This window comes from Hippichthys cyanospilos, chromosome 6, assembly GCF_059441005.1.
Source record: "Hippichthys cyanospilos isolate Australia breed blue-spotted pipefish chromosome 6, RoL_Hcya_1.0, whole genome shotgun sequence".
Lineage (NCBI taxonomy): Eukaryota > Metazoa > Chordata > Actinopteri > Syngnathiformes > Syngnathidae > Hippichthys > Hippichthys cyanospilos.
Window position 1 is genome coordinate 8695001 of NC_142374.1, and position 17500 is coordinate 8712500.

At 39.9% G+C, this 17500-nt stretch overlaps 1 protein-coding gene across 3 annotated transcripts in view; it reads left to right on the plus strand.

The window, feature by feature from the left end:
- Window positions 1–17500, plus strand: part of mob2a (MOB kinase activator 2a) — a 65137-nt gene that overhangs the window by 21771 nt on the left and 25866 nt on the right. Inside the window, exon 1 of one of the 3 annotated variants that reach the window (XM_088417748.1) lies at window positions 1337–1630. The exons of the other annotated variants lie outside the window; for them this stretch is intronic. Within the exon in view, the coding sequence (XP_088273874.1) occupies window positions 1593–1630 (38 nt within the window). The 5' untranslated portion in view covers window positions 1337–1592. Of the gene's footprint in view, window positions 1–1336; window positions 1631–17500 lie in introns of those variants that run through there. 3 annotated transcript variants of the gene reach the window in all.

Genomic DNA, 17500 nt, shown 5'->3' on the forward strand with positions numbered 1-17500 from the left:
TGCCTTTTAGATCCGCAAACTGTATGAATTACAAGTACCCCTATCAGCACACATGCACGATCTTAATCACACAAACAAAACAATGAACAATGCTTTTGCAATTTCCCCTTGAATATTTCCTTTGATTATTGTGTACCTTCACTTCTGAAATATGCCCCAAATTATTTGATCTGTATTCATATAATTATTTTATTTATTAGTTTGTCTGCAATTTATTATGCATGCTCAATCACACATAAGCCTACATTTTTCTTTCTGCAGGTGAGAGTGATGGTATAATTACCCTGCAAAAGAGGAGGTCTCTTTAACTGCAGCTTCTGGCGACAGGCCTCCTAGGAGGAGGTGGAGCAATGACATCATTGGATGTAAAAGTGTTTTGATGGGCTGCTGCGGTTTTTCTTCTAGAGCAAAACCAAAGCTAGCAAGAGATAATGAAGTGTGTTGTTTTAGTACAAAACTGTGTTTTTCTTACTGCTTTTATCATTTTCTTGGCAAGCTGCAATTATTTGTCCCCATGAGAAGGCTGCATTGACTTTGCCACTCTGACATTGAGAGTCAGCATTCAGCAGTGTCAGCCGCCTTTGTCACTCTCTGTTAATCCCATACTGGCGTCAGTGTCAACCTTTTGATTACTTTCACATGTGCACACTTCCGCACCGCTGTTTGAGTTTTAGCGCTGTTTGGTCATTGATATGTGTGCGTTTTTTTTCCCACCAAGTAAATAAAAAGGAGTGATATTCGAGCACGGTGCCCTTCATCTTGTTTGTCTTTAGAGCACTCTGCATGGATTGGCTTCCTTCCTGGGGGCTCGTCACAACGCTAGCCCCTCCCTTTCTGTTCCACTGCATCATTTGTAAGAATGAAAAGTCACTGATTGTATGTTTACATATTTTTTTTTAAGCAGGGAATGTGCAATGTTCAGACCTAGTTGCACGTCGTTTGACACAAGAGGGTAGACAGTTTTTATAATATTTTGGCTAATGACACACAGATTTGCCAATGTATGGAGGTTGTCCGTGTACACAGTATACTGTGTACTAAACAGATCACTGAAATTGTTTCCTCCTGAGCTTAGAGTACTTCCTATGCTCCCTGTCTATGTTACTATCTCCCTCCTTTTCTTTTCTCTCTATCCATCGTTCTCCCGCAGCCCACCCTGTGCTTCCCGGCTGTCTGCACTTTTGTTTACGGGGCTATATTTGCCAAGCTAATCTTCCCGATTATTTAGGTGGGAGCCAGCGAGGGAGCGAGAGAGTGAGAGAGTTTTTCACTAAGGAGAGAAGGTACAAGAGTGTGAAAGAGGGGCAGGCAGTTGCAGACGGTAAGCGTCCGAGAGAATGTGTAACCTGCTCTGTAAAAATTGTCGGATTTTTGTGAATGGCGAATGCCGAAGTGCATCTCTCATGCGCGGTTTTGCGGACACGCCGCTTGGTCCAGCGTTCATCTGTCCTGCGTGAAAGTCAAAGGTTGTTTGTGCAGCTGTGTGATTACACAGAGTGCTCGGCTGGACGTTTTTGCCCTGCTTCACCTGTAGCCACAAGTGCAGACAGGGAGGTGGGAAACCAGCCCGGTTCTACTTCACTGCCGCCTGGATGGGTGTCTTGGTGTGCTGCGACTGCTTCTTCTATAGGTAATTAGCCAAGTGACTTGTTCTTCAGTCCCTTAATTTGCAGGTAGGAGAGTTGACTTTTCAGGATTCACCATCTTGAAATTACAAGGTTATTTTTTTTGTTTGTTTCATAAAGCCTCTCCTATGATCCCCTGTTGTTGCGCTGTAGTTTGGAGGTGACGTTTGAGGTCAGTGCTGCCTGAGCAGGCAGAGAATCTGCTGGAGTCAGAGCCAGGCTAAAGTGACATTTATTTGGGAGAGGAAGGTTTTCAGAGGCCAGCAATGCAGTCTGCCTGCAAAGCTGACCACCGAATATTAAACATCATTGTTTTTTTGTTTTGTTTTTTTTTTCTATTAAGCTGAGACTTTTGCCATTGACATGCTGGCTTGCCAGATTTTTCAATCTTTGCCTCTCTTGGTTGCAAATCTGTTAAGACTCACTGGCCCCACACGAGGGCAAGGATGTATTTCCTGTTTCCCTATTTAGTGTTTGTGCGGCATTGAACTTATTAGACTTTGCTCTTTTTTTTTTTTTCCAGCAGCTATTTGACTGTACTTTGAAATCTCTATCGCTGAACGTACTTGCTACTGCCATGCTTGGGTGGCAGTGACATTTGTTTTTAAAACCGACATCCATGTTGCGACTCTTAACGAGACCAGTGGACAAACTTGTTAGCTTAGATGATTTGGCTTTTTGGCTGTTAGAGCATCTGGTTCCCCTCTCTTGTCGTTGTGGGGGGAGTCGCAGACCATAACTGCTGTAAAATAATTACCAGTCAATGTAACATGCTTGTTCTCTGAGAAGCTTTTTGACGATGGTGAACACGTAGCACAGATAACACCCAGAGGTGGTTTAGATTATGTGTCAAAGTGATTTACAACTGTGTTTCACTTTACTTATAAGAGGAGTATGAGTAAATGTGTGTTTGTTTATAGGTCCTATACTGTAGTGCTTGCCAAAAGAAACATAGAAGTCTAGTAAACTAAAGGGATGGTTTGTTCCTTGAATATGTTTTTCCTCTCTTGAAGAAGTCGGGGGGGGGGGGGGCTGTGTCTAAAAGTCTCATTAAGCCAGAATGTGCTGTCAAGTCTATTTTGAGCATTTTTGTCCCCCTTTTCCTCTCTATTAGCTATTCAAAATAGTGTCTCAGTGACTTCCTGTGGCATGATTTGTTTGTTCTCTGATTTCCACCTGCTAAAATGAGTACTCGTTGACCACATTGTTGGACTATAAACTGCCTGCCAGCACTGTCAAATGACCCTCTTTTCATAGTGACCTCAAGGGAAAAACCCATGAATATGCTTTTTACCTTAATTCTCAGCTTCCATTCAGGATATGGGCTGTCTGGTTCGGACCAAGACAAGCTTACTGCTGATACAATACATTCAACAGCTGGCTGAGCATTGACTCAAGTTCACTTGAGCTACATACAGTATTCTACATGTGAGATTTGATTGCATTGGCCAAGAAAGTTTGGATCTTTAAACCTGGTCCTGGCTTGCAATTCCACTGCAGGATGTGAAGCCTGCAAGAGCTGCGTCAGCGCCTTAAATAGTGTGACATCATAGTAGTGATGTTGGACTGGAATAATAAAGATGAAGACAGCATGGCTGCAGACTAACATTGGTTGGAAACATAAATCAAAAATTGCATTGAATTCTTTCTTTTAGTCTAGATATTTTGATGGCACAATTTCTCCTTTCATTTTCCTGCATGGAGTGATCGACACTCTACTGTTCATCTTATTTTGCCATAATGCACCACATAACATACATGCATAACATAATGCGATTAGTAGACCTAAACCACCAAAGATAGCAAAATACTGCTATGATGTCCTTACTTTTATGCAGAGGTTTTAAGTTTACAAGGATTGGCATAAAAATGAATTAGTTTGCTTCTGTAGGATTTTATTACTTTAGTAAATGAAGTTGTATTGGTCAAGTCTAAATTAATGATGCTGTGCTCTTGCATCATCTCAATTTTAAACCAATGTAGGTAATATTTAGTAAACTACTTAACAGGAACCAAAAGAGGGAGCTGTTAAGCCACACTATCTCGCTTTTATTCTCATTTTTATTTTAGTTTTTTTTTTTTTTGCATCCTGCTTAATATGACATTGTGATATGGCACCGATGGAGGTTGTGGTGGCAATTATTTGCTTCAAATATCAACTGTCATATTGGAATTAAGTTTAAATTCAGTGGCTTCTCATAGTTAGAGAAGTGTGTTTTGATTTTTTTTTTTCCTCAACATTCTGTCAGTGTTAGTTGTAGCATTCAGCACTTGTCTGAAAATAGAGGTCATGCAGAAGGTAGTTTTTACTCTTTACGCTGATTGATAAAGCTAAGCTTGCGCGAAGACACCAGCGTGAATTGAACTTTTTAGTTATTTACACGCTGCCTGTAAGGCTCATCATAAGATTCCTGGAATCCCTTGTCAACTCTCACAGAGGTGCTTTTCAAATACAATAGTCTTGAGGCATCTAGTTAATGATGAACATTAGGAGTCTGGTCCTGTATGCTGTAACATCATTCTACTAATCTTTCTTTTTATATTTCCCCCACATGTGTTCATAATTATAGTTTTGATGCAAAACCATATTATTATGAATATGTGACTTCCTTACATAACATCAGCAAGTATGTTCCCAAAGGGTGTGTTGTGTATCACACGGTCTCTATGAGCTTCAAATTGGCCTGAATACATCCAACAAAATTCACATCAGTTTTTTGTTCTATGTTTAGCCTATTTCCTTGTCTGCTTATCATGTTCCACCCAACAAATTGGATGAGTGTGGTTTATAATCAACCAATAGCTATTCAGGCGCTCACACTGAGACCACTAAAAATACCGTATGCTTGTATATCTACAAGATTTTGTCAAATGTGTTTGTGAGGCCCATTTTAAACGAGCTGTTCAGCTCCTAAATGGATGGGAAAAAGGCCTTAACACTGTGCCCTTCCCAGGCCCAAATGTATTTCTGCCTTGCTAAACTGTATAATAAAGCAGTGCACTTAACTCAAGTAGAATGACATTCATGAAATAGTGCACATTTATGAAGGTTTGCCAGTGTTCAATGACTGTCCTCCTCTTGTACCCGTTGTCGCTGCAGAGTGCCGACCTCTCACAAGGACAGTTGCATAACACTTTCACAGTGTTTGCTGGCATTCAGCAGCAGTTTCATCCTGCTTGCTCATGAGAAGCAGAAAGTGATGTCCTTGCACTAATCTGAGCCCTGCATTTGGTTGCACACAACGTACTGTATTTTTCATCCACCTTGTATACAATGAAAAGGAAAGAATGTGTAATGCATGAATGGCTTGTCCTTAGACCTGTCACATTAATTACTATGTTGACTCACTGGTCAGTGAAAGTCCATTATGGTTTTATTCCAGATTGGATAAATTGTATTTTTTTTCATGTGTGTTTGGTTACATATTGCACCTCATCAGCATTCAATTGTCATGTTTTGTTTCTAATCCTGTCAAGTCACTTTGCTCATCAACGTGGGACTTGGCACTCATATGCACACTAGGGGTGGACTAGCCGAGCTTTTGAAAATCTTTTAAATTGTTCAGTTTGACTTTCAGTTTGATTTGTATGAGCCGTTGGTTTGCATGTGTCCCTGTCGATTAATTGGCCCATGATTGTTCTCTTTTATTAGTGATACGCATATGTCTACAGGAACACTAGCCAATGCAGCAGCAAAAATCTATTCCCTGAGGTGCACTTTTTGTATTATTTCATTGCATGTTTATCCACTTTTGGTTCGATGACCATTTGCTACTCCCGCCAGGAGCTTAAAAAGAAAATGGCACCATAGTAAGACCAGCCTACTGGCTCTGTATCACATTAAGGCAAGATCTCGGGTACATAATGCAAGATCTCTGGTACATAGCGATCTTGAAATGAAGAAATGACTTGCTTGAAATGAAAAAAAGTCCATACAAGCCTATCATTTTATTAACATTGTGGATATATTTAATAACTTAGGCTATTATTTAGAAGAGTAATTATCTATCCAGTGTTTGGCAACCTATATTGAGCGACGGTATCTAGTTACAATAAAAAAATATCACAGACAAGCACCAAAAAAAATCTAAAAAGTATGACGAATTAATAATGTTGTCGCAGTTTAGTCACAAATGTTTGTGTGAAATGGTTTGTGGGCCATTTTGTTGGCCACAGATTTATTTGCGGGTAGCCATGGCCGGTTAAAAAAAACAATAGGTTAATAATACCATTTGCCATTCAATAGAAGAACATGTGATTTCTCTGGCTGTCACTTGTACATCACTGGCATTGATAGAAACAGATATGTATTTGATTAGTAAAAATGCTTCAAAAATATGTGTTCAATCAACAGTAATTATATGCTACAGATTTCCTGTGATGATTCATTTTTATTGACTTTTTTAATCCAAGATACAGTATTTATTGTTCTGTATTATAATGCGAAAGTTCAAAATTCCTCTGACTTGAAAGATAATTGCTCATGAAAATGATTTACTTTAATTAAAGCATTCCTTGTCACATTGTGTGGTGGGCTCTCCTGTCCTGGAGAAGAGTTTACACAAAGCAGACTTGAACACTGAGAGCAGAATTTGACAAATGTTTAGATGCGTGAGAAAGAGGTTTGAAGTGTAATTGCATTAAAATAAGGATTGCCGTCATTTTTCTTCTTATTATAATTATCATTATTATGATTATTATTATTACTAGTACTACTACTGCTGCTGCTGCTATTTTTTCAGGCACTTTGATGTACTTGGTTATTTTTTTCTGTTTTAGACTAACCTGTAACTACTGTAAAAAAGTAGTTAGTGGTTTAAAGTCGATTGCTATTGCCTTTCTCTTTTCTTAATGTTATTAAGGATGCATATTTAGGTATACACGTTGTATAGATAATTGTATGTAGAGTTATGGTGAGGTCGCAAAAGGTTTTCTCTTTTCGGGGGGTGGGGGGGCTTTGCAGAAAAAAATAATTGAAGCACTGAATTGCAGTATAGAAGTTCTACTGTCATCATAATATTAGCGGCATAAAAAAGGTACTTTCATTTATTGTGATAGTTTCTGGGGACATACAGTATATCACCATTACATTTTGTTATTGTAATAGTGAAAAAGGTGAGCCCCCTGCTGACCACAAATATGTATGTGGTGTAGGGCATGAAAGCGCCACTGAAACGTCAGGTGAAGTGGAAGTTAGAATTGCCTCTATACTCCATTTCATAACAAGAGGGCCATTTCAAGGGAGACAGGAAGTGTTTAGGTGCCTCACTTTGTGTTTATTGAGCTTGTCCCAAGAGAGTGAAAGGAGAGGGTGGTGTGGTGGAGCCTAGCAGACTGGAGAAGGTGGTGTTGAGTAGGTGTGTCTACCACACATTTTCTTGCACAGCAGTGTAATTTTCCTCTGCGCTGCAGTGCCAGCTTGATATGTTTTCATAATCTTCCATTTTGGTGCTGTTACTGGTCAAACTAAAAATGACAAGATAAAGATGTTACTTTTTAAAATCTCAGATCGGTGTCATTTTTAGACCAATGAACAACACAAACATTGCTTCCTTGTAATTATATGCCTACGATGAGGTGATTCTGAAGTCGGGGGAGCAATTGTTGTGCAATGCTGACATACATGTAACATGTTCAAAATGATGTATTTATTTAAAGGCACATATAGCATTCCAAGCAGTGGACACTGAGACTCACTCTACTCATATCCTATTGTCCTTTCAGTTATTCTCCCTCAGTGTTTTAGCATGACATACTATCATGCTTGTGGGAAATTTCAAATATAGCCTCTGGCTAATTATTTGCTAATTCTGGAGACAAGACAATTCAGTAACCATGTCCAGCCACACATTCCTCAAGTAGATAATTTATTCACTTGTGAAATGCATAACATTATCAGTCCTGCAATCTGTTGAAGCTGTTACCTAATGCCACTGTGAGAATTTCCATTTAATACAGTACAGTACAAAATATATTTTTAACACTTACAGATAAAGAAAGAGGATTAGGCCTAAAATAAATAAATAAATAAATAAAACCTTGGCAGAATTCTCAGAATTCAGAACTTGTACCCTCAGAATTTTCACTTTAAAGTCTGAGAATACACTCTGATTTTTAAGTCAGAATGCTCATATTATTGTCGGAATTCTATGATCTTAGAATTCTAACTTCAAAATCCGACTTCTGGTTTATATGAGGAATACGGAGAACAAAGTCATAATTCTGAGAAAAAAGGAAAAATTCAGCCAATGTTTTTTTTTTCTTCACTGGCCTTCACTCTGTATTTAATAAATAAACTCCCGAAATAATAAAATGAAGACAGCATATTGTCATGATAATATCTCTCAAAGCTCATCACACCCTTCAAAAATTTGGATTCACTTGCGTAAATGGCTATAGAATACAGTATTTTATAACACGGAATTGTCATTCATTACAGTGAAACCTCGGGTTATGAAACTATTTCATTCTCGGGCCATCCATGTTTGTAACATGGAATGTGAAACTCAGCAAATTTAATCAAAGCATTCATAAAATAGTTATTCTGTTATATATGAACTTTGTAGTACCATCAAATTTAATGATCTTACTCAGGTATAATGATAGTGTTTTACACTTAAAAACCAATGATTCCCCCCAGTCCCCAAATGAAATACAGTGGACCCCCGTGTAACAACGTCCCTGATTTACGTTATTTTCATGTTGCGACCTGGAATACTGAGATTTTTCATCCCGTCTTCATGACATTTTCCCGGATTTGCGACAAAAACAACTGTCATGACCCTAGGGGGTTGGCTGTATTTGTGTTGTTTTACCTCTATCTGCTGGCGTTTTTAGGTAATTGCACTTATTTACTATTGTCATCTAACTGCTTCCATGCAACGCATGACTACAATGCTGGTCTGCTATTGGTCGGCATCTCCTCACAGAGATGCTGGTCTGCTATTGGTCGGCCTCATTTGTTTCAAAATGGCGGAACGGTAAAGCTATGTTCGATTGTGAGTGGTTACAAAACCGTATTTATAGTGCATTTTACTGCTTAATTCAAACTTGAAAGGGTTAGCCATTTGTCCCAAGATTACTAGTGATGTTAAAGAGAGAAGTAAGAAGATGATTTATATGGAAACGATGCTGGAGATAACCCTCATTCGGGAATATGGGCATAACAAGCGGCGCTCAAAGGTAAATAAATCATTTCTCTATTTTGTATTTGTGATGTATTACGATTGAATACATGCATATTATATATACGTAGCACTTACTATACTTTTTTGGTACCAGTTTTTAACATGTATGTACACTTTTGATGTTTTTACCTGGGGTTCTAAATGCATTAGCGATTAACATAGTTTTGGATTGCCCGTCATACGGCCAATTTGCCTTACGACCCCAACTGCGGAATGGGTTAATGTCGTAACATGGGGGCCCAATGTATTTAACTTGGAAAAAAATGTGACTATCTGAATCTGCAAATGCCAAACAATTCAATGTGCAACTCTTACTACTGCTGCAACTAATGATAATGTTCAAATTAGATAAATATTTTTCCCCATAAATAGATTACGATTCAGCTACTAGTATGGGCATTAACAATTCAGAATATACACAAAAACATATTGTTTATCAAGGTGAAAGCAGAGGAGTGCAAAGGGTCCTTTTTGAGCCAAATGAAGCTCCACAACTCACTTTCTTGACATCAAAAGGCCATCAGATGGAGCTCAAGCAACATTGGCTTTAAAACATTCACTTGTGAATTCTTTAGTGAATACTGGAGGACTGCTTCCAAATCAAAAACCCAGAATTGATGACTTTGCAAAAGAGTGAACATGCAGAGGTTTACTGTATTGGGTAATGGCTTGAGTGCCTTCTTTCAAAGTAGCTCTTCAAAAGTGGTGCTTGCATCTTGTCCAACACAGCCGAGGGTACCCTGTAGAACCACACAACTACATTACCTCTTACTACTTCCTTCTGGGTGTGCATAACAACCCAATTTTTCCACCAGTTTGGTTTTTGAATTGCTCATCTATTAGCCACCATTTAGTCACATGCTGGCTCTTTGCCTCATTGTCCAAATGTTCTTGGGTGTGACCACTTTCTAACCCTAAAATACCTTCCAGTCCGTGTGAAACCCAGACAGTGGCGCACTGTTTCCTATACAGTCCTGAAATGGTTCGATTTCATCTAGTCATCTTTGGACAGTCAGACCTTTTTATATATTCATTTATTTATTTTCCTTTTGTAGCTGGTGCCTTCACTAGAATGAGAATTTTGTTATAGCATTTTACAATGCTACTAATCCACGATAGTTCATGTCACCTGAATTGTGTAACAAAAATCTGGTTGAACCGGAAAATCATTTTTTGATTTTAAAGATGCCAGCCATTGCATTGAATTAAGCTGAATTGAATAATTCCATTCTGAAATACAGTATACTGTAGCGTTGAATTGTCTTTTATTGGAGACATATACAAAGTTAATACATTTTCATGTCCAGCATGTCAAATTACAAAAAGGCATTGCAGCAGTACCCCCGCCAATGGAGCTGTAAGATATCTGATAGAATAGCAATCCTGCTTGGTTAAGGAAATTGATTCGTTCGACTTACAATTGAGACTGCCTTTGAATAGTTTTGCAACCCAAGTGTCAAATATAAAATATTTTCTTGTTGAGAGATACCTACCCTTATCTTTACGATTGATAAATAGCTGACCTCTAAAACGTTGAAATATCTGAAAGTGTTTGTCAGGAAAATGTCATCAGTGACCATTTTCCATTCTAAGCCATATGTTGATGATATATTTGAAAAGTTTTCTTTTTCTAGCTAACCCATATCAGAACCACAAACAAGTGCAGCAATTTTTGTGGGTCTGTTTCAATGTTAGCATTTCCATTCAATACTACTGTTACAGTAGTTTACCGTACTAGTTTTAATGTAATAGTTTCGTTTTGTTTGCATTTAAAAAAATCTAGTGTCAGAAATCCCAATATTTGTATTCCTAGTAAGCTTTAGCTAAGAAAATTCATCTCACTGGTTGAAATAACAATTTCAAGTCTAGTATTTACCTTGGTGAGAAATTTAGACCATTTCCTTGAAAAGCTGACTCCCCTAAACCTCGCCTTTCATCCTTAATCACCCCTGTGTTGTCACTCTGGGAATCGGAGGGCCTGGGAGACTGCAGACCTTAGTTATGTAATATCCCTAGAAACACAACAAGCACACTAATGTGATATGACTTGTGCACCTAAGAATCTTGTTAGTAGCGCTTTTCAAAATCATTGTCGTGTCTGCTGATCTGATGGAGGCTTTGTTATAACTTCTGACTGCCATACCCATGTGTGTCATGAAAAATGTTTCACATGATTTTCTCATTTAACTGTCCATGCATGCGTGAGCCTAATCTTTGCTTGGATCACATAGTCATTTACAGCTCAAGTGAAACATGCCCCTTAAACAGCCCTTCCAAAGTCAGCTTTCATTTGTTACAGGGACATTCTGTACATTTTAGTCACATCCTGTCATCATGTGTGTTTATCGGATCAAGTTGCATGGGGGAATAAATTACTTGTATTAAAATTCCCTTCTGACCTAGGTATGTGCTTAAATGCCTTCATTTGTCAGTTAATGAGCTGCATCATGGGACTCTTGCACCGCCATACAGCAGTAAACACAATTATATATATACGCAAAGCTGTCAGTTTTAACTTTCGCTTATTTTGTTTAATAACCTCTATAATCTATTAATCCAGAATGGCATTGCTTTATGCCTTTCTAAATTTTGGTCCGTCTCCGGAACCATAAAAAGAGACCTCTGTTCCTCCTCTAGACCCTACGCCTCGTACCATCAAGCTCCACCTCACACACAGCACGAACTTCCTGTGCAAACATGGGCGCTACCCCAAACATTCTCTCCACCACCTCTTTGCTTCCTGACTCCATCCTGTATTTCACAACGACTTTTTGACTCACACACTAGCATACACGCACACACACACCATCTGCAATGCCCCAATCTAAACATCCATCCATCCATTTTCTATAGCTGCTTATCCTCACAAGGGTCACAGGCTTGATGGTGCCTATAACATTCGTAAAAAAAATAGTCTGATGAAATAGTACAACTGGCGCTGTGGGCTCTTGCGGGTCAAACTGACCAAGGCTGAAGTTTAAAATAAAATTCCCCAAAATATTTTATAACAGGTGGATTGTGGGGATAGGATGACACATATGATTTGATCATGTCCACATTTTTCTGAACCAAAGAAGAAAAAATTGTGATTTTAAAACTTCCACTACTCATTCACTGAATTATTAGGACTAGGTTTTTGGTGTCTACATTCTTGCATGTTTATTATCAACAAGAAATGATCACAATTAATTTTGAATTGATATTTATTCCGATGGCTTTTCAAGTGGTCGGTCATTGTTCATGCTAGTAAAGTATGTTCTACTTTTTCCGGCCACAAAAAGAAAAGATGCTTGTTACCGGTTTAAAGAACAACGTACACTCCCATTTTTTGACAGCAGGTGACAGCATTGCACCTACACCTATTTTGTCTGCGTTTGCTACTTGATCACAAGGTTGTTCTTCGGTTATTTCCCAGAGCTATTGCTGTAAACAGCTGGAGGTGAAATCTCAAAAGTAGTGTTTTGCTATGCTTCAGAAATGTTCTGGACTTTATCAGCAGCTGGAGAATGAAGAAAGATAAGCATATTTCAGGTCTCTTCGTGGTAGTGAGAGTGTTGCTGCCAAGGTCACCAAGTCTTCCCATTCAAATCTACCCCCTCCCCCCATTTTAGGCTTTATCTGTGTTCTGGGAAGTGCACGTCTCTCTTTTGCGGCCCTCGCCCCCATCGCTTTTTTTTCTAGTTTTAATGAAAAGGTAGAATAACAATGCCAGTACATTACAATGTAGTAATTAGCCTTATTAGGTAGTCTCTCTTGGTGTGAAACCCAGCTGATTAGAGGCAAAAGACAGGCTATAACCTGAACTGGTATCCGGACAATTTCAAAGTACATGTAGGCTAACAACCATTTGCTTTGTCCTTTCCTATCCTTTACTTAAGACCATTTCATGACTGCACTACATTGACACTACCAGGAGAGAATACCTCAATACAGTGGGCCCCCGGGTTACGAACTTAATCCGTTCAGCGGCTACGCTCGTATCTCGGATTGCTCGTATACCGGGCAATCCAAACCCATGTTAATTCGTGAATGCATGCAACGCGCGCAGAAGCCTTAGGTGAGAACATCACGCTGTATACATATGTTAATATTGAGTCACATAATCTACTGTACAGTTTCATTAAATAACAAATACAAAGGAATAACGACTTTTACCTTTGGTAAGATGTGACTTGAGCTGAGATAAGCAGAAGTCAACACTATAAACCAGACATGCTATTGGTCTTACAGTGTCACAGTAACTTTTTCAGTCAGGGTTTTCTCTACTTCCTTCCATCCCAACCAGCTGTGCCATCAAGCTAGATAAAGGCGTTCGGCCAATAGCATATCGGCACTTCTGTGATTGACGTGTGATGCCGGCCAATAGCATCTCCGTGAGTGAGACCAGGTGACCTTAATCGACCAATAGCATATTGGCGTCTGACTGATACTGACTGATACTTATTGGCACGTTTTTTTAAACGGTTGGAATGTATTGACATCTAATTGATTAAAACACATTTAAACCTGTGACGATTCTTTGTCCTGCAATCGGCACACTTAATTTCATGTCAGCTGTTTTTCCCGACGTGAATTGAGCTGAGTGGAGGCGGAGGGGAGGGTGTGTTTGTGTTGTATTAATTTGGCACCATACTTATAGCTTATTCGAACATTAGTTCACTCTTGGTTTCAACTCACAGTATTGCAACAAGGGCGCTGTCCCAAAGCATGTCGGGAGATCGCCGACTAACATGACATGCAGTTTAGTCTTGAAACCATTAATTAGCACTGTGATACCACCCGTAACAGGGTGTAGAGATTAACGTCTTGAGTTAATATGGCAACGCAGATAGGCTATTGGTCTTACAGTGTTACCGTAACTCTTTCAGTCATGGTGCGTTATGCGATCGAGCTCCTCACCACCATTTTATGTGGTAGTTATTTACCGTCCTCCTGGCCCATACTCTGGTTTCTTAGATGAATTCCCTGAACTTATGGCTGACTTAATAACTCACACAGATAATATATTAATTATGGGTGACTTCAATATTCATATGAACTCCCCATCAGAGCCACTTACTGTAGCTTTTCAAGCAATAATCGATGCATTTGGTTTTACACAAATAATAAAAGCAGCAACACACCGGAATGGTAATATCTTAGACTTAGTGCTAACCCGTGGCCTAACTGCCTCAAACGTCATAATTCTGCCACATACTAACGTTATGTCTGATCATTATCTTATAACATTTGAAGTCCTAGCTCAGTGTGGTCTTGTTGTCCACAACCAAGGCTTTGAGCCGTGATATTAATTCTTCAACGACTGCTGCACTTTCTGAATTACTGCCTTCCGCAACAGCTGCCTTTCCGTCTTTCACTGGCTCAGTCGATAAGCTCGCGAATGATTTTAATTCGGTTCTTCTAAATTCCCTAAACTCTATTGCGCCGCTGAAACTTAAAACTCGTCCGAAGCGGCGCACTCCGTGGTTTACGGAGGAAACGCGTACGTGTAAACTGTTAAGTAGACAACTTGAGCGTAAATGGCGAACAACTAAACTTGAGGTTTTCCGTCAGGCCTGGTGCGATAGCTTGCTGAAATATAAAGAGGCTCTTAGGCTAGCAAAAACTAATCACTTTTCCAAAATGATTAGTCTTAATAAAAACAACCCAAAGTATTTATTTGAGACGGTAGCGCAGCTAACACAGCAGCAGCAGGTTAATCAAAATTCCCTCCATTCAGCACACGATTTCATGCAATCCTTTACTCAGCGGATTCAGCTAATAAGGGAAGAAATAAAAAAGGCAGCGCCGCTCACCACCTCAACTGTGATTGTTGATGCTAGTTCGGACAATCAGGTTCATGAAAGTCTGGCTACCCTGTCCCAGTTTGATTTAGTATCCCTGGAGTGTCTTACACAACTGGTTAATGCAGCAAAGCCGACGTCCTGCATGCTCGACCCGCTTCCAGGCAAACTCGTCAAAGAGTTGTTCCCGATCTTGGGGTCGTCTGTCTTGAATATTATCAACCTGTCACTCTCCTCTGGCATTGTACCTGAAGCTTTTAAGACGGCCGTCATTCAACCATTACTTAAGAAACCACACCTAGATCCTGAAGATCTCGCTAACTATAGGCCAGTGTCACACCTTCCGTTTATCGCCAAAATTCTCGAGAAAGTTGTAACACAACAGCTTAGTGATTTTATGATAGACAATAATAGATTTGAACTCCTTCAGTCAGGTTTTAGGGCCAACCACTCAACTGAGACAGCCCTAGTAAAAGTGACGAATGATCTTCTCTTAGCCTCGGATTCCAACATCTCATCAATATTATTACTGCTTGATCTTAGTGCCGCATTTGACACTATTGATCATCATATTCTTATAGAACGTCTTAGATCATGTGTTGGTATCTCGGGATCAGCACTTTCTTGGTTCAGATCTTACATCCTGGGAAGGACGCATAGTGTCTCTTATGGCGACGCAATCTCTGAGTCTTTCTCCGTCTCATGTGGTGTCCCGCAGGGGTCAGTACTTGGCCCCTTACTGTTCAACATCTACATGATTCCTCTCGGCGATATTATACGTAAACATGCTATTAGTTTTCATTGCTATGCTGATGATACCCAACTCTATATGCCCTTAGAAATAACGGATCCGTGCAAGTGCAGTAAACTGGAGGCTTGCCTCGCCGAGATTAAACAATGGATGTCTTCCAATTTTCTGCTTCTCAACCCTAATAAAACTGAGATGTTATTTATTGGCCCTGCTCATCATCAGCACCTGCTTAAGAATACCACGCTGAACCTAGAAAACTGTATTATTTCCCAAAGTAGTTCTGCAAAAAATCTCGGCGTGATATTTGACTCAACTCTCTCCTTTCGAACACATATTAATAACATGACAAGAACGGCGTTTTTTCACCTCCGCAATATAGCTAAAATTCGCCCTATTCTTTCTCTTAGCGATGCAGAAACATTAATTCATGCATTTGTTACGTCGCGCCTAGACTATTGCAACATTTTGTTTTCTGGCCTTCCCATGTCTCACATTAAAAGCCTGCAGTGTGTACAGAATGCAGCGGCGAGACTATTGACAAGGACGAGAAAGTTTGATCATATTACTCCGATTCTAGCTGACCTGCATTGGCTTCCAATACACGTGAGATGTGATTTTAAGGTGTTGTTAATTACTTATAAAATTTTACACGGTTTAGCTCCTTCCTATCTCGTCGACTTAGTATCACCTTATGTTCCGTCCCGACAACTTCGATCACAAAATGCCGGTTTGCTATCGACCCCACGGGCTAAAAAGAAGTCTGCGGGATCAAGGTCATTTTCCATTCGCGCGCCAGTACTATGGAATGCCCTACCTATGGAAGTTCGCGCAGCCACCTCGGTAGAAATCTTTAAATCCCGACTAAAAACACATCTATACTCAAAAGCATTTAGTTAAATTAGCCCGTCTGCAGCCTTCTTCTTTTTTCCTGCCCCCCTCTTCCGGCCGGGAGAGGGGGCTAGCTAGATGGTGAGGGTTGACTTGACCGCCTCCATTGGGTCCTGCGCTGGTCGACCATCACGGGTTAGGAGTCTAGCCGTCTGCGGTCCACCTGGCTGGAATGCGGGATGGTTCCTGCCCAATGGCTTTGCCTGCTGTCAAGACATCACTGCACTATATAGCACAATATGTTTTCTGTAATTTATATTGTTTCTGTGTTCGGTACATGCAGCATCCACTTCAACCTGTGGGCCTGGAAGGGGGCTCCTCCCACCTGTGGTCCCTTCTGGAGGTTTCTGATTTTCCCCAAATTGGGGTTTTTGAGTTTTTCCTTCCCCTTCTGGGAGCTTTGACAGGGGATGCTGTTGTGTACCTTACATTGAAAAGATGTCTCTGTATGACCTCTTTTCATTCTGTGAAGCCCTTTGAGACTTCGGTGATTTAGGGCTATATAAATAAAATTTGATTGATTGATTGATGGTGCAAATCACGGAGATACTAAAACATCATCCTCTTATTTCTTCCTTTACTGCTGCTAGTAATTTTAGAAGCTATGTCTAACAGATAAAGTTTGCAAAGTCTTCAAAACATTCCGTTTTTCTCTACTTCCTTCCATCCTGTCCCATCAAGCTAGATAAAGGCGTTCGGCCAATAGCATATCGGCATTTCTGTGATTGACGTGTGACGCCGGCCAATAGCATCTCCGTGAGTGAGACCGGGTGACCTTAATCGACCAATAGCATATTGGCGTCTCCTTGACTGACTGATAATTATTCGCACTTTTTTTAAACGGTTGGAATGTATTGACAATTAATTAAAAAAAAACACACATTTAAACCAATGACAATTCTTTGTCCTGCAATCGGCACATTTAATTTCATGTCAGCTGTTTTTCCCTTTAGCTGTACAAACACTACACTTAAATGGTAATATATTTAGACACCGTGAGTGAGACAGTCAGTGTGACGTTGTAAGACCAATAGCGTTCACGTTACCGCCATTAGTACCTGTTGATGATTGTAGATGACGCAACTGCTGAATATGATAACGCAGTTAGGCGAGAACATTTCTACATACTCAATGGCTGGTTTGTCGGAATGCTCGCAAGACGAAAGGTTGCTCGTAAGCGGAGGACAAAAATCTCCCTGATCCACGCTCGTAAGGCGAATTGTTCGCAAATCAGGATGCTCGTAAGCCGGGGGCTGACTGTACTTT